Consider the following 17,937-nt stretch of genomic DNA (forward strand, 5'->3'; position numbering starts at 1 on the left):
TCACTATGTGAGCAATTCAGAGAGGCTAACTCAGAGAACTTTGGTAGCATCTTCGCCTGGGCTTTCAGAAGAGTCTAATAGTTCTGGCTAGAGGACATCTCTCTCCTTCCTCTCAAAACACAGAATGATGATTCTAGATTGCAGATGCTCCAAAGGATCTCAATGGGACAGTGGACACCCTGGGCTAGTATGCAGGGGGTGCTTAACACCTGTTACCTGGTCCAAGGACCATGACGTCACAGATGGTCTTTGCAAGTGGTGGGATGAGATAAACCTACTTGTAAAAGACTGGCTCCAAACAGGGAAATACAGAGGCAGCTCGACACTCTAAAGGGAATACGGAGGAAACTGGTTCCAAATGGCCACCCCATCCTGACTAGGGCCCTTCCCTACCTCCTCGCTGTTCAAGTCATTTTCTAAGTTAAGTTTTGAATCAGCAGCATAAGACAGCAGTGTTCCCAAACTTTGAGAGATTGGTGGCAGGGAGCAAAGCACCAGAGACTTGCCTGCATCGGGCTTGGTTGTCACTCACTAGGTAGTCTGGGACATTCCTTTAACTTTGTTGGGGTTGATTTCTCAACTGGCTACGAAGGTTGCCTGGTGGGGCAGTTGTGAAGAGGACAGAACAACTGTGACACCTGCTACCATGGATCAAAAGTGGGAGTTCCTCTCTTCTTCCCCAAGCGATGCAGTCTAGGGAAGGGAGCCAACAGACTGCCCTGGAATCTGACCTCCCACTCTGCAATGCTAACGAAGACAACAGTAATCATTCCATAGGCTTCTCATAGGATGAGTTAATAACCAACCTCACCAAAGCTGAGAGCAGTGTCACACACAGAGGGACAGGTACCCCACCCCTGCTGTCATTACCTTCCTGTAAAACACAATGTTCCCACACCCATGGCAGGTATTCCTATTTTATCAAAAACAACTCTACTTTTGGTTAGATAGCACTAAACCCAAGCCACAAGGTCACCTCTTGCCCACTGCCACATACCTGTTTTCCCATGCCTTGAGTTATAGGTAGCCACCACAAGGTCAGTGCTGACCACTAATGAAGTCCCCGGGGGCGGGGGTGGGGGGAAGGAGAGAGGGGTTAGTTCTGGGAATAAGTTTCCTCCTTGATAAAGATGGCTCTTGATGAGAGCCTGTTCGTCCTCTCCCTCACTGCCTCCTGTGGAATGCAGTTACACGGGGCCATCACCTGCAGATTTGAGAGGTAGAGGGTGGGTGGCCATTTTGCGCCATAAAATTCAAGATGGCGGATCAATATCAAACTAAGACCAGTGCAGGGGAGAAAAAGAAGATGCTGAGCTCTTCAGCATCCCTCTAAGCCATCAACCTCCTTCCACTCTACACTTTTTTTAAAAAAAGATTTATCTTCTTTCTTTCTTTTAAATTGCAAAGTCTGATATTTAGAGAAGAAGACAGAGAGTAAGATCTTCCGTAGGATGATTCACTGCCCAAGTGAACGTAACGGCCAAAGCTGAGCAGATCCGAAACCAAGAGCTCTTCTGGGTCTCCCACGCGGGTGCAGGGTCCCAAAGCTTTGGGCTGTCCTTGACTGCTTTCCCAGGTCACAAGCAGGGAGCTGGATGGGAAGTGGGGTTGCCTGGATCAGAACAGGTGAGCATATGGGGACCCGGCGCATTCAAACCAGAAGACTTGAGCTGCTAGGCCACCACGCCAGCTCCCACCCTACACTTTTTACGAAGTGAACAGCAGATGTTGCGGTTTAACCCACTGCTGATGGGGTTTTTGGTTACTAGAATCAAATGCAAATCACTGTTGAAGAAACAAGAATCACGAACCTCTCCCAGCAAGCAGCAGACCATAGCTGATAGACCAGGAACTACACAAATCGTGCCCTTCCCCAGCACGGAGGACCCTGGCCACGGTTAACAGCAATTTTCTGTAGCCAGTTAATAACCGTGAACTTGGAAGCAAAGGCAAAGAGGAAGCTTGGGCCTCGTGAACACTCTGGGGGCTGAATGGAAATGGATTCTTTTGTGCTGAAAACACCCAGAAATGGACAGGTCCAAGTGAATGGAGAAAGGAGCCTTTTGAATGGCTTTCATATGCTCATTTCAGCAAATGAAAACAAAAGACTGGCTCCAGAGAAACCTGCTCACAACAGAGATGTTAATACCTAGGGAGCTGGGCAGAAAATGGAGGGAAATAGTGCAGTCAGCCCCCTGTGTCCAGAAATTATTCCTCCTCTCCCTCCACCTCAAACCCATTTTCTATCTTGCCCTTTTCTCCCTTAGGGCATAATCACTAACGTTGCTCCCAGCCTATTCTGTCTAGTTTATTATGTGTAATTTATTTCTGAATCCCAGCCTCTGCCTGTCCGTCTGTGTGTAACAAGGTTAATGCCTCATAATGATGCTTTTGCCAGGTCTGCCTTTCATGACAAAAGCCAATTCTGATTTAGCGCCAAACCCTGTCTCCCCTTTGGGCTTTCTCGGTTTCCTCAGACTTGTCACTCTTTCACTTTGCAGCCATCTCTAACCATGACATCATGCCTACATGTTAGCCAGCTCCAGGAGGAACCTTTGCTCAGCAGAGGATACGACAACACATGTGTATGTGAAGGAGGGAGTGGTGGGCATAGCACAGGGCAAGCAGACTAACCTCCCAACTCCAGCACACTATTTCTCATCTGCACACCCTACAAAGTCTAGGGGGCACCAGTCTGCTTTTCTAGGGTCCAGCATCTGGCATAGAGCAACACCACAGCCCCATGCTTGCCATCCCTGTAGAAGGCAGGGTACTCACAGCCATGCTGCCACTTTTGAGGCAAAGCCCAGAGGCAACACGCACAAAAGGGAGGCCTCAGGGCCTACACTGTGGTGCAGTATGTTAAGCCACCACCTGCAATGCCAGCATCCCATACGTGTGCTGTTTTAAGTTCCAGCTGCTCCACTTCCAATCCAGCTCCCTGCTAATGCACCTGAGAAAGTAGCAGAAAAAGGCCCAATTGCTTGGGCCCCTTGCACTCTCATGGGAGATCTGGATGGAGTTCCATGGGCTCCTGGCTTTATCCTGGTTCAGCCCCAACCAACAAATGGAAGATATCTCTCTCTCTCATAAAATGAATAACTTCCAGCACACACACAAAGTGGGGCTTCAACCATGGGAAACCCAGTACAAGTAATTCTCTTCTAGACTATTGAAAGGAGTTCTACCTGCTGAATGTTCTTTACATGGCTGGCCAAATACCTAGCAGGTGTTAAGCAATTTCTTCTATTGCACTTTTTATTTGGAAGGCAGAGAGAGAAAGAGAGAGCAAGTTAATACTTCTGCCTGCTGGTTCACTTCCCAAATGCCTGCAAAGGGGAGCTGAAACAGGCCAAAGCTGGGAGTCAAGAAGTTAATCCAGGTCTCCCACTTGGGTGGCAGGAATTTAATTACTTGAACCATCACTGCTGCCTCCCAGAGTCTACATTAGCAAGAAAGTGGAGTTAGGAGCCAGAGATAGGAACTCAGTTGCTCTAATGTGCCACATAGGCATTTTGGTCCAGGACTCAACTGTTAGGCTAAACACTCACTCCCTATATCTTATGGATTGATGAAATGCCTCTTCTTTCTGCATTTCAATCCTCTCAGGATGCAACTGCTTTGAAGCAGCTTTTTCATCATTTCCTGTTACCAAAGGCAGTTAGAAAACCACTGAAGAAGTCCACACCCAAATTCTGATCTTTTCTCTGTCCATCATGGGCTGCTCTATACTGGCAAGCAAAATCCCTGAACCTCAACACCCACATCTGTAAAACAGACACTGTAACGCCACACGTCCTGTCAATCGGCACTTGCTGGGAGGCCCAAGTGAAATCCTCTATGTGAAAATAGAGAATGATCTTTATCAAGCCAGGGAGATGATATGAACAATTATTAACCTGAGTCGGATGGTGATTTTATTAGCCATTAGGGCCCCTGTCACTTTGCTTTATACCTCTAGGGGTCACAGCATTGATGGAGTTCTGAACAAGTTGACGGCATTTCTCTGATCATCTGAAGCAGCAATTTGCATCGGGGCTCTGACGATCAGAAGGGAAAGTCCAAACCATGCAGGGGGAATGCACAAGGGGAGTTTGGGGACGCCCTCAGACTGCGTCCATTCCAGACGCACATCGCAGCAGGTGGCACAGCCCCAGAAAGGTACAAAGGGGAAAGCTTGCCTTTCACAGCTTCGCACCTGCTTCTCCACCTTCTCTCCTCCTTCTCAGGGCCTCAGAATCCTCAAGCCTGGCCTACCCCCACCTCTGCCCCACCCTGCCAAATCCACACTCCAAAATGCACCCTTCTTGCTGCCTGCTTTACACTCCTCCCCCACCCACATTTCCATCCCTTCCCTGGACTCAAGCAACTCAAAACAAGGTAGGAGCAGCAGTAGATATTCCAGCTGCAGTTTCCCAGATTTCCCCACACTACAAGACTTGGTCCCCACACTTGGTCAACCACTCCACAGCCAGGAGGAAGCTCCTGGAGTTCTGGAAGAGGAAGGTCCTGCATCACCTGCTTACAGCTGCACTGAGCCCTCTCTGCAAGTGGCTGGTGGTGGCCCCGCCACTGGGCTGCTGCCAGAGTCCCTGCCACATTTCTGTGTATCTCCAGGTGAATGGCATCAGCCTCAGCAAAAAACCAAGGAACCCAGAGTCACTGCCAATCGGTTACCCAGACTTCTATTTTCTTCCAATGTCATTCCTCCTCCTTCTGCCATATTGCGGTCAGCAGCAGCACCACTCCCCTTGATCTTTCTCTTTCTGTCATCCCGCATGTCCAAAACCCTCAGCAGACGTTCCCAACAATCGCACATCCATCTTCTCTACCACTACTGTCTGCACCACCCCACGGCTCCATCACCTCCTTCCTGGTCATCTGGCATTCAACTATAATCTCTCCTCCATCAGGAGACAGAGAGACCTTTTACAACAATGGGAAAAGAGGCCATGTCACTCTCTTGCCTAAATCCTGAGAACAAAATCAATGTTCCCTCAGGGCCCACGTGAGCCAGTGCTGACCACTGCTTCAAACAGGTCTTGACACTCTTCTTCACTCTGTCTCAGCTCCCACAGTGACTTACTCACAGGTGTCACCACAGGCTAAGGTCCCTCTGTCTCAGGACCTCTGTATATGTTTTCTTCTATTCTTACCTCCTGCTCCTAATCTGCCTTCACTCCCTTGGAGGTTGGCTTTAAAAAAAAGAAGAAAGACTTATTTATTTGAAAAGCAGAGTTACCAAGAGAGGAGAGGAGAGAGCCAGAGAGATCTTCCATCTGTTGGTTCACTCATCAAATGTCTGCAAAAACTGGCCAAAGGCAGGAGCTGCTTCTGGGACCCCCATATGGGTTCAGGAGCTCAAGGCCTGGGCCATCTTCCACTGCCTTCCCAGGTACATTAGCAGGAAGCTATATTGGTAGTTGAGCAGCTCAGAGTGGAACCAGCACTCCTATGGCATGTCAGCACTCCAAGCCAAGGCTTAACCCACTGGTCCCAGACTGATTCTTCTTAATGCTTCAGGTTTTAAGATGTTCTTTCTAAAAGGATTCATGACCATAGTGCTCCTCTATCCATTCCTCAGTTGCTATTCTGAACACAGCACTCCGTTTATTTCTTTCAAAGCACTATGGGTATGAGTGTATGTGCATAGTGGGATTTGGAGCAGCACCTAAGTAAACACTTGGGAAGCCACTATCCTGTGCTGGAGTTCCTGGCTCCAGTTCTGCTCTCAGTTCTGGCCTCCGGCTAACGCACTCTCTGAACCAGCAGAGGATGGCTCAAACAGTTGGGTCCTTGTTACCCCATGGCAGATTCTATGGGGTTCCTGGTTCCTGTGGCAGATTTGGTCTGGCCCAGCCGCAGCTGCTGTTGCTTTCTGGTGACTCAACCAGTGAGTGAACCACCTCTCTCTCTCTCTCTCTCTCTGACTTTCAAGTAAGGCAAGTCAATAAAGGTTTTCTTAAATAAAAAAAAAAAGAAAGAAAAGAAAGAAACTCATGATTCTTTTTCTAAAATGCTATCATTACTACTTTGAAAATGTCTGTATTGTCTGCCTCCCAGTAGACTCTAAGCTCTACAATAGCTCATCTTATTCTACACTTTGAATGCAGCATCTGTCTTAGCATCTGGCATATAACAGGTTGTCAATAAATATTTATGGAACGAATACATGGATCATTGTTGAAAGATCTTGGTCCAAATCCTCTCAGACAACTATGGCACTTGGCTGTACACTCCTTGCCATGACAAAGTACTTCAATGGAGACGAAAAATGTGTTTTAAACAGCGAGTCTTGGCTCTGTGCTGGGGTCAACAGGAAATGGCCCACACCTGTTACTACCAAGTGTCTTGGTTAATGGTTATTCCACTGACAGCTTGTAAGAGTGTGTGAGTCTGTTGCCATCTCAGGCCACAGTTGGCCTACAAAGTCAGCATGCTTAAAACATGCTCCAAGAAGCAATTCGTGTGCTCTCTGCTCCAACTTCAGCCAAGGGTAACAGGCCTGCTTTGCTCTTATGTTAGAAAAGCATCATTTTATGAACATGACCTAACACTGTGTCTACTCTTTAAAAACAGCGAATGATCTACAGAAGAGGATATAGAACAAGAGATTTAAAGTAAAACAAACAAACAAAAACAACTGTGGCTTCAAGTGCAAGCTGTGTTATGTATGAGTTCTGAGTGTGTAGACAGCCACCTGTCCTCTCTGAGGCACCTCCACCCCCTTACCCCCGCCACACACACACACACCTGCTCCAACACTCATTCAGACATCCGTCCACCCACCCACCCATCCACCAATCCATCCATTCAGCCCTCCATTATTTACAGAACAAGTCCTTGATCTGTGAACTACAGATGGGAATAAACTCCCTACTGTCAAAATAAGCCAATCAAACGGTTTTGAAACAAAATATCACACTTTACATTTCACTTCTTTGGTTTCTGAAACACTTAGGAACCTGAACCAATAGTTAGAGTGGAAACTCCACTGAGAACACACAGTTCGTGGATACAGTTCAGGGACTTCATAAAACTGGGTAAGAGGGGAGAAAAAGGCATCGTTTCTTTAGTGTGACCAAAATAAAACTTAATTACAGATTCAGGCCACGGTAGTACTAACTGTACCTGCGACTCTGTCATCGGGTGCAATCAGATATTTTCATATCATTTTATAGTTGTTGCAGATATCTGAAAAAAACCGTTTGCAGTCATCTCCACTGTGAAATTACGGTGGTTACTGCTGCTACATCTTGCCACTGAATGTGTTAAGCTATATCACTATATCTCAAATGGAAAAAAAAATGTTTTGGCATATCTGCATATCAATAAAAATGGCTTGTTTTTACAACCCTAGATTTTTTTTTCTTTTATGCCTGAGAACCATTAGTCTGAGAAGGGTCTTCAGGCCGGTTGGTAGTGCACAGTCACAGCTAAGCATACTGAACTGCTGCTGACATGAGGTGACACCTGTAGCTATGGCCGTTTGAGGCTACCCCTCCTCTGGCCCCAAGAAGTGAGGGTCAACAGTTGGAATCGAATGGTTAAAAATGGTTACTGGGTGAGACAGAAACTGCAGGAGGAGGATGCCAATGAGCTAGGGTGAGGAACAGCTGGTGAGCAAGGCAAGAAATTTCTGCCACCAGGTTAGGGGTGCAGACTATGGGGATGAGCCACTGACAAGGACCCCTGCCTCCCCAGGCAGGGAGGTGCAGGGAAGCACCCTTCTTCCCTGGCAGCCACCTGCCCTCTGCTTTGGCATCACCCCTTTGGGTAGCATTGATTGCCCTGGGCTAAGCTCTTCCTCTTTGGCAGGAGATAATGAGCACCTGCAGACCCTGAGGGCGGCAGGCTCACACACTAGGTGTCTGGGGATCATGGTCTAGCCCTGCCCTAAAGGCACCCTCCATGCTTTCCTGGAGCAGACCTCATGCCTAACTTGTCTGCCAAGACCAGCTTCACTACTCCTGGACACAGATATCCAAACAGCCACAAAAATGCGACCCATCTCCTCCTGGGTCACAACATTTCTGGATGCTATATCCAGTACATCTTGTCTCTCCCCTTCATGCTCCCTGCCACAGCCTGCACCCAGGTAGGGTCCCCTCTAGCTGGAGAACTAAGATACACGAAGCCCATGAAGAAAGATCTCTCCATGCCGTCACCATCGCTCTGCACTGAGGTGACACCAGCCCTTGCTTGCACCTGCAAAAGCCTCCCTAGGGTATTTGTGCCCCCATTGCAGCAAATTTCCACTCCTTCAACAGAGCCAAACATTTCACTTCTTTCCAAAGTCCCCCCTCTGCTTGGAAAAGAAAACCTAATTTCCTTTCCATGGCTTTGGAGGCCTGCAGGATTGAATGGGTGCTTCCTTCTCCCCACTCTGCACCACCCTCACTCCTCCCCAGCCTCAACCTCACTAACCTGTTACCCTTAAGACTGACCAAGTCATGTCCTTTGGACCCCTTGCCTTTGGTCAGCAGTCATCCAGGAGCCCCTGCTTCCAGCTCTCCATGGAGCAGCCTAAGACTCACTTTTCTCTTCTACCTGTTTTTTTTTTTTTTAAAGATTTATTTTTACTATTTTTTCATTGGAAAGGCGGATATACAGAGAGGAGAGACAGAGAGGAAGATCTTCCCTCTGATGATTCACTCCCCAAGTGAGCGCAACGGGCCGATACTATGCCGATCCGAAGCCAGGAGCCTCTTCCGGGTCTCCCACGCGGGTGCAGGGTCCCAAAGCTTTGGGCCGTCCTCGACTGCTTTCCCAGGCCACAAGCAGGGAGCTGGAAGGGAAGCGGGGCTGCTGGGATTAGAACCAGTGCCCATATGGGATCCCGGGCGTGCAAGGCGAGGACTTAACCACTTGCGCCACCGCGCCGGGCCCTTCTACCTGGTTTTAACTCAACCTTCACAACATCTTTCCCCAGTCCTCCACCCAACATGGCTCTCTTACACCAGCTGTTTATTCTCTTGCCTCGGCCTCCTCAACTTCTCTCTGTAAATCTGATTTTCTAAGAAAAATAAATAAATCTTTAAAAAAAATACTTGATGGAAAAAAATGAACTCAAAAGATTATATACTTTGCCTTCAACTCTTGCAAGAACTTGCCCACCATATTCCATCCAACACAATTCTGTTACATCATCTGTTTCACCTCTAGCCTCAGCTTCCTCAACTGCAAAGAAATGAGCAAGATTCTACCTGCTGCAAAAATGAGGATTAAACTAGTTGTTATTGGAAAAATGTTGAGAATGATACCATATGGTAGGTGTTCTATAAGGTTTCGCTATCATCTTAAAATAAAAATAACTATTTGCTAAATGTTTATTGCTTGCCCTAATTACTCCTGATATGAATATTTCTCACACTGCCGGGCATATAATCAGAACAGAAGAAATTGTTTCTTTGAATCCATGGTTGTCAGCTGCTCTGCCTCCAGTCTTGCCTCCCCTATTTTAGCTTCCAAGTAACCTTTCTAGAACATATTCAGATGGTGTCTGCCTCTAACCCTGCTGTTGCTCTCCATCAGCCTCTGCCATGGTTTTCTTGCGAGGTTCTTTTGATAAGCTACAGGCATGGCCATGGGCAGGGGCAGGGCAAATTGTAGGAGCTGGGGACTTCTGAACCCCTGCTTTTCCCTGGTATTCCCAGCACTTGGCAATGCTCTCACCCGGAGAAGCAGGTCAATGAGGATTTGTTAACCTTTGCTAATCTGATGGGGCCTCTGACGGAGAATTTATTTTTTTAAAGGCCAGGTCTGGAGAGCCTGAAAACAACTACCCTTCAGGATCAAGTCCAAAATCACCTTTGCTTGTCTCATTAAGCCCCGTGCCATCTGGACCCACACACTCGTTGCTGGACACTCCCCAGCCGGAATGAACCGCTTGTGGTTCAGAGGCTTATTCAACTTCCCACGTGTGCACAAGCTGTGCCATCTCTCTGCAACTCCCTTCCCTGCCTTCTCCACTTAGCTTCAAGATGCAGCTCAAGCGTCACCTCTCTGAAGCCTGCGGATTCTCCCTGGCTGAACTTGCAGCTCTTCTTGGGGATGCCACAGAACCTTTTGGTAACTCTATGAGTACTGGATTATTCCCCTAACAGCACTGGTCAGCACACCACCACCTGTGGGCACACCCGGCCTGCCGCCTGTTTGGCCCAGGAGTAAAGAACAGTTCTGACATTCTTCAATGGTTGAAAAAAAAATGCTTTAAAAAAGAATAATCCATGACAAAAAACGCTAGGGAGTCCAGATTTCAAAACCCATATAGTTTTCTTGGAACATAGCCCTGTGTGCTCAGTTCAATGTTGTTGAGACTGCATTCTCATTACAGTGGCAGGTGGAGGCAATGAGGAACAGAATCGACAGGACCATAACATGTTGGTGACGGGTTCTCTCTATAAAAAATCGGCCAGGGAGCTGGGACAGGAAGGGGATGCAAATCTCTCCTGATTTTTTCTTGAGGAAAATCACTACACACAACTCATGCATAGACAACAGAAGTGATGAAAAAAACCAATGATAGAAACTTTAAAACAGGTGATGACTGTACTTGTTTTTTGTGACCATATAAAAAGCAGAGCATTGTCAAGACAAGAGACATAAAATCAGGAAAACTCCTAAGCATATTTCACAACAATCAAATCAACCACTACCGTGCCGCTGCTCGGATGGACAGACCTGTTGACTGCCCCCGCACAGGCTTTGGGATTCCTCCATGTTCATCCCCTGTGTGTCACTGCATGGGATCAAGGCAGTCTGAAATGTATTCAGGTGGATGGGGTAGGTCCTTGAGGAAGCAGAGAAGGCCATCTGAGAGCAGGAAGTAGAGAAGGAGCCAGGCTAAATAACGCTGGCAATGAAGCTGAGAACAAGTCCCCATCCATTCCTGATGCTCAGCTCCCCTGAGCAGCCCAGAATCCAGAACCATCTTGCAACTCCATGTCAAGGAGCCCAGCACTACACTATTAACAATCATGACGATGGTCATGGATGGATCCCATGCAATGGCTCAAGATGTGTTCATTCTTTGCATATCTCATGAATCCTGACAGCAGTTCTCTGAAGTCAACAGGATCCGTACTGAGAGATGGAGAAACTGAGGTACAGAAAAGCTAACTCATTTTCCCTAGCTTACACAAACACGAAGCAATAGCTCTGGTTCCAGTTGACCTAGCTCTAGAGACTGTGCAATGGAACAATCTCATTCTATCCCTGGATGACTATGTAAATCCAAGTTTCTGATCACAAGGTCCCCTGTCCCCTTATTTTGGAGCTTATGCAAGTAGAACTTGGCAACTACTTGCACCTGATTAGGATGAAAATCAGAATCAGGAATTATGCTGTGCAGAATGCCTGGTGTGTGGGATTGGGTGCTGGAGGACAACGAAGAACCAGACAAGAAGCTACCCCATAACCTGGCAGGAAATGCAAATACAACCATTAGGTGTTAAGAGTGAAAGAAGAAATTGCTTAATAGCCAATAGGTTTTGGAGACTCAGAATTCAGGCCCCCAAATGGTAAGGCTTTATTGAGAAGGCTTTCTAGGTATCACCTTTAAACATTTTCTATGGGTCAAAGTTGACTCTCAGATTGGCAATACCAGAAACTTGGATAGTGAATGGGGATATGTGGGAAGAGGTGGAGGGACAAAAGACACCACATAACCTAGCACTAGGGAAGAAAGGACACATGTTACATGAGATCTTGAGAAAAAAAGTGGATCAAGGCAGTGAGTGAAGCTGCCACCGGGAATGCCAGTATCTAGTTCATATCCTGGCTGCACCACTTTCAATCTAGCTCCCTGCTGATACACCTGGGGAAGCAGCAGAAGATGGTGCTTGGGCCTCCATCACTCACATGGAAGACCCAGGTGGAGTCCTCGGCTCTTGGCTATAGTCCACCCCAGCCCTGGTTGTTGCAGCTATTTGAGGAATAAATCAGCAGATGGAAGAGCTCCTGTCCCCTCTCACTGCATCTCTGTCTCTGTGTAACTCTGCCTTTCAAATCAATCAATTTAATTTTTAAGATTTAAAAGAGACAACAGTTAAGGAAGCATGACAGGGGTTTTTTTTTTAACTGTTATTACTAATAAGTACAGAAAATGTTTATTTCCAAAAATGATCATCCAAGACTGCCCCAGTTAAACAGCAGGCACAATGCTGAGTGGAGAGGGTCAGCAGAGAACGCCCTGTGAGGTCACGTACAGGCCCGAATACAAAGAACACGAACTCTGTCTGCAAGTTCACAGCTGACAAGCAACAACTCTCCCAGAATCAGAACTGCAGGTGCTTCCAGATGCAAACGTAGAAACTCAGTTTATAACCATAGAGTCTCTGTTGTGATGTCCCCAAACAGCTGCTCTCAGCACAGCAGCAGCTGCAGGGGCCTAGCTGGTTCTGCACAGAACAGGATCACCGCCAGAACACCAAGTTTATGGTGACAGACTATCCGTGGCCATGGTTAAAAGCTCAGTTCCTGGAGCTGGACCATCCCACTTCTAACTGCTTTGCTATTTATCAGCCATGGAACCTAACCAAAGCTCTCTGGGTTTCCATTTCCTCATCTATAATCATCATCATCATAACTATAGTGCTTGCCCCACTAGGGTGCCTGGGAATCAACAAATAATAAAGCATGCAAATTGCTTCACGCAAAATCTGGCTGTCGTAAGTACCACACAGACAGTAGTTGCAGTAAATTCCCACTCTATGAAGTGGACACTGGCACTGCCGTTGGCCTTCTGGAAGTTGCTCTTGCACCTCAGGTGTGTTCATGAAGGTAAATTGCATCATCAGGCCCTCCTGACTGCAAAGTGACTCAACAGAACCCTGACAGAAATGAGAAGAGGAACAAATGTCCCAGGAAGACTCCAGGCTGGGAGGCCAACAGGCCACATGGTCCAGTAACACTAGAATCTCCGCTGTGCACATGGTGGATGGCCGGGTGCTGGGCTGCTGCCTGCTGGGAAGCACGTGAGTGTCCTGTGGTTGTCTGCATGACGGTTACACTAGGTCAGGCTGAAGAATTACGTGAGTGTGGAGAAAAGGGATTTCCCCCGCAGGAAGTAAAATGAACAAGTGAATACTGTGAGCCACAGGAAAACGCACCATTCTGAAGGGCTCGAGGGAGGAGGGTGGGACACATGTAACAGTCACAAGCAACCCCAGGATCCGACGACAGCAACCACACACAAATCAGGAACCATGAGTATTCCCAAAGCTGGATTACTCACACTCTCCTATGGGCTGCTTTGGTGTGCCAGGAATGATGGAAGTTCAGAGAGAAAGTTCAATTAACTTATACACAATTAAAAGCATTCATTTGTATATTAATCTGAGTACAGAGATGTTACAGAATAAAATGAGAAAGAAGAACTTTTTAAAAACACATCCCCGAAGTAAGACATGTGGTGCCTTCAGAAGGCACCCTCCAGGCTCCAGCCCTCGCCCCTCAAAGGGAGCTGCTTCCTCTTTAAGGAGAACCCCTTAACTGTTGGGTGCCCTGAGTTGAGGCTAGAAGGTTCTAACATTCACCTGGTTACCTTGAGGGAGTCACTTCACTGCACTTGAGCCTGTTCATCAGGAAAATGGAATGCTCCTCATAGCATCCACCCTGGAATGCATGAGAAGCTCCGAAGAATCACTAGAAAGGGGATGCAGCTGTTAAAGTGGATCCAAAGTTGGCGGCAAGGCACAAAAAGGAAGGGCCCTGTGTGCAAACAGCTGCGGACACGCTCATTGTGCAAGTGTCACCAAAATGAATCCTGGGAAAGCTCAAGAGGCATCTCAGCACACGGGAGAGAGCACCCAAGGGACGGACCAATAGGATCCGGTTGGCCCTGTCACTTTGCTACCCATGGGTTGATGCGAGATGGAAAACACGAGTGACTCAACTAGCAGAGGGAAAGAGCAAACAGGTCTAGCCACTGGCGCCTGGCTGCCAGTGGACTACGGTTCAAATCACCAAGCCTGTTGTATCAAGGCCCCCTCTGGCGCAGCTCAAGCCTAACTCCTCTTGCGGGCACCTGTAATTCAGCAGGCCTCTCCAACACGAATTCAAGACCTGCAAATAAAATGCAGAACAAATGCAACCACATGACATCATTCTGCTGAGTGACAGCCAGGGGCACGCTGATCCCATGACCCCATTACATGGGGTTGCAACCTGCTATTGTCCTTTCAGCAGTGGCAAAACCAGTGGCACCCAGCACAGGGCTGTTACTGACACTCAAAGCCATCAAACAAATATTTGTTGAATTACGTATCTTCTCTCCCTATTCAATGGGTTAGAAAATTGTCAGCTTTTTCATCGAAGCTACCACCTTCTTTTCTCCCATTCAAACTCTTGAAATTCAGCTCCATTAAGGCTTTTTAATTCATACAGCAGCAAGAAATTTACTTAAATTAAGAAAAAAAAAACCTCTGCAGAACTCCAAGCCCCCACCTGTGCAGCCATGACATGCTATTGTTTGAACCAGAGTATGTTATTTAACTCGAATGACACACTCAGGGGATAGAGACCCTGTCTTTCAGGACACACAGATCCAAGCCCACTGGGAGCTCTCCATAAATAACCCCAGCAGGAAATGCTGCCCAAGGACCCATTTTAATTATTTATCTTTTCAATTCTAGATTCGGGGCAGCTCTGTGCCAGCAGCTTTGCTTTAGCTGAATCAACAGTGCGGTCACTTGCCCCCCTGCCCCAGTTGCTCCCCATCCCCACACACACACACACACACACACACACACACACACAAAACACCACCTGCCAGAGTGACAACCAAGGATTCTGAGCGCAAGCCGGCTGGGCTTTGGAAGGGAACTGAGTGCTCCAGGACCCAGTGGGTGGATGGAGTGGAACAAGGGAAAGAAACGTATTTTGGCTTTGGCACATCCACACAGCTGTCAGATGGCAGGGATTGGATCTCCATCCTCACTACCTGCCGAGGGGCCTCCAGCCGACCTGTCATGAACCCCAGAGAGCAAGCGTGCCCAGGGCTTGACGCCAAGCCATACTGGAGGGGTTCTCTCTAGTCTCAGAACAGAGAAGTAGAAGGCAATGGGTTTGCCAGACTGGAACCATTAGATTAGAGAGAGCTAATACAGACAGACACTGCAGCGTGTGTGCACTGAGGGTCTAAGTCATGCAGGGGCAATCTGTGTGGCTTGTATGTTTCTAAGAACTAGAGCAGTAGTGACCCGGTCCCCCATGAGTCCCGGCACACAGCTCACAGGAAAGGAGCAGGGAGGCGCCAGGAATCACACCTTGCAAAAGCCCTCCCAGCAGCTCTGTCTTCTAGAGCAACACTGTACTCCAGCCATAGGGCTGCGGTGTCCCACACACACACACACACACACACACACACACACACACACACACACACACACACACACACACACACACACACCCCTCCCCAATCCCACCCTGACCCTGTGAGTACACAACAAATGGATCAACAACACATCTTCCAAGTGGAGACTTCTCTCCCCAAACAATGGCAACACCTGTAGCGGTTCCATTCTGCTCTTTTGATTTCCCTCCACTTACTAAAGGGAGGTGGCAGCGGGGCGGGGGGAGCCTCCGGGCAGGCTCCCCCTCTCAGGAGCCATATGTGGAGGTGGCAAGCCAGTAGCCTTGAAAGAGAAAGGCTTTCTAGAGAAGTGCACAATGCCCTCATAATCCCTATTAACCGGACCCTCTTGAACTGCCGCTTTTTTTTTCCCCTTAAGAAAAGCCAAGCTGCGGCTGCCCTGGGAGAAGTGGGGGTACTGGCGCGGGGGTGGGGGGAATCCTGGGTCCCTTGCCTATTTCAGGCACAGTCCAAGGGGTGGTGCCTCCATGTCCCTCGCCAACAAACCTCCTGTAGTGCCCCAACACTTTCCCTTGCCGGTTCCCTACCCTCGCGGGTTGAGCCCTTCGCCCACAAAGCCGCCTCCAGCCTCCCACCTCCCCAGCGCTGGAGACCACAGCACGGGCTCAGCCAGCCACAGCCCCGCCCCCTGGCCCTGGGGTGCGCGGAGTAGGAGGGGTGGGAGGCGCGGCGGGTGGGGGGGTGGAACGGAGCAGGCGGGCTCCCAACTCTTCCCCCCATGCCACCTGTGTGGTCAGCACGGCGGCGTGGGGGGCACAAAGGTTGGGGTGTGGCAGCAAGCCCTGAGGTTCAATGGCTTCTCAACGGAGGGTACAGGGTGGACCACCTGCCTGCCGAGACCCTAGAAGTGGCAGCCTGGAGACTAGAAGCCCTGGAGGGGGCGGTTAAAGAGGGGCTTTGGGGAGTGGGAGAAGGCTCGGCTATAGCTGACCATCCACATTAGGCTGAGATGGGATACAGCCACCGGAGTTTTGAGCCCAACTCCAACCCACTAGTCCCCCTCCCTTTTGTACTCTGTCCTTTTGGGGACCTCAGGCCGAGGACTGGAGTGGCCAGAGGTCGTGGGGTGGGGGGAAAGAAGAGGAGGGCTCTCTGGGAACCACTGGGGCAGGGTGAACCCAAGAGCCCCAGCCTACAGCAAGTAGGTCTTCCCCCGCCACCCCTCCCCCCATGGCACTGCTGCCCCTGGCGCCCCGGGCCCGGGACTCACGCAGTTGTGCTCGCTCGTCTGGAAGTCCCAGCTGCAGCTCTTGGCGCGCGCCTGGATCTCACTCATCCTGAAGAGGCAGAGTGCCGTGGTGGCGGGGGAGCGCCTCTCCTGGCCCTCTCCGGTGGCCGCACTGAACACGCCCGCCCAGACGTCCAGGGCCTCCACCAGGCTGGAGGAGAGCAGCAGGCGGCGGCCGTCGGGGTGGCCGTGGCCGCAGTCGAGTGCCGCCTGGCCCTGGAATTGCACCTCGGCGCTCTGCGCGATGCGCGCCATGCTGGGCCAGCCGGTGGCCGCTCCGCTCGTGTAGTTGTATGGATAGTAAGGGAAGTAGACGCTGCCGTTCCAAAGGAAGGCGTCCACGAAGTGCAGGCTGCCCGCGCCCTCGCGCAGCTTGAGGCGGCCCAGCTCCTGGGTGGCCAGGCTGCGCCCCTCCGTGTCCTTGAGCGCGATGGCCGTGTCGCGGTCGGACGCCGCGGGGTTGCAGCGGCTCGCCGTCTCGGGCTCGGGCAGGACGTAGGTGGCGGCCACGGCCAGGTACCAACGGTTCCCATGGCCGGCACGGTAGACGACGCCAGCCGTCGAGCCTTGCGGGTGGCACGACACCACCTCGGTGCCGTTGCGCAGCGAGCTGCGGCTCAGGTTGCCCAGCGGTCGCACCTCGCAGGCGCCGCGATCGAAGGTCCAGCCGGTGAGCAGCAGCCCCCCAGGGTCGGCTGCCCCCTCGCGGTAGGGCAACAGCAGCTTACTGAAGCTGCTCCCGGGTCGGGGCCGCACGGGGGGCGCCAGCGAGACGGGCTCCGTGCAGTTGCCCGCCTGGTCCCGGTACAGGCGCGAGAGCTGGTGCTGCAGGCTGTAGTCCAGCTGGTCCAGGCAGCTGCCGCTCGCTACGAACACGCCGTCCGCCCGGCTCGCCGCGATGGCTCCGATGGTTTGCTCCGAGCGCCACACGGGCTCGCCCGCGCCCGGGGCGGGCGCCGCCAGCGCCAGCATATAGGCGAGCAGGGGCAGCGGCGCGGCGGGGCGCGGGGGGCGCGGCGGCGGTGCCTTCCTCCGGGAGACCTCCATGAGCCTGCGGGGGCCGCCCCGGGGCAGGGCGCGCGGTGGCGGCGGCGGCAGCGGCGGCGGCGGCGGTTCAAGCGCGCGGAAACCGAGACGCAGGCAGCGGCGGCGGCGGCGGCGGCTCCTGCGCGCGCTCGGGCTCCCGCGGCCGCCCCATCCCCGCGGCTCGCCGGGGAAGGAGAGCTGGCAGGGCGGCGCGCGGCGGGCTCGCTCCGGCAGCCTGTGCGGCGGTGGCGACGGCGGCGGCGGCAAGCCCTGCGCGCTCCGGCGCCGCTTCCTCCTCGTCCTCCTT

General features: G+C 50.7%; 1 protein-coding gene across 2 annotated transcripts in view; it reads right to left on the minus strand.

Moving 5' to 3' along the window:
- PLXNC1 (plexin C1) overlaps positions 1 to 17,687 on the minus strand; it is a 159,773-nt gene extending 142,086 nt beyond the window's left edge. For both annotated transcript variants that reach the window (XM_040980785.1, XM_040980775.1), the window contains exon 1: positions 16,587 to 17,687. In XM_040980785.1, coding sequence (XP_040836719.1) covers positions 16,587 to 17,651 — 1,065 coding nt within the window. In that variant the 5' untranslated portion in view covers positions 17,652 to 17,687. The remainder of the gene's footprint in view (positions 1 to 16,586) is intronic.
- Between the last annotated feature and the right edge of the window lie 250 nt (positions 17,688 to 17,937).

The sequence above is a fragment of the Ochotona curzoniae genome, unplaced genomic scaffold (assembly GCF_017591425.1).
Source record: "Ochotona curzoniae isolate NIBS_2020 unplaced genomic scaffold, NIBS_Ocur_1.0 contig_1014, whole genome shotgun sequence".
Lineage (NCBI taxonomy): Eukaryota > Metazoa > Chordata > Mammalia > Lagomorpha > Ochotonidae > Ochotona > Ochotona curzoniae.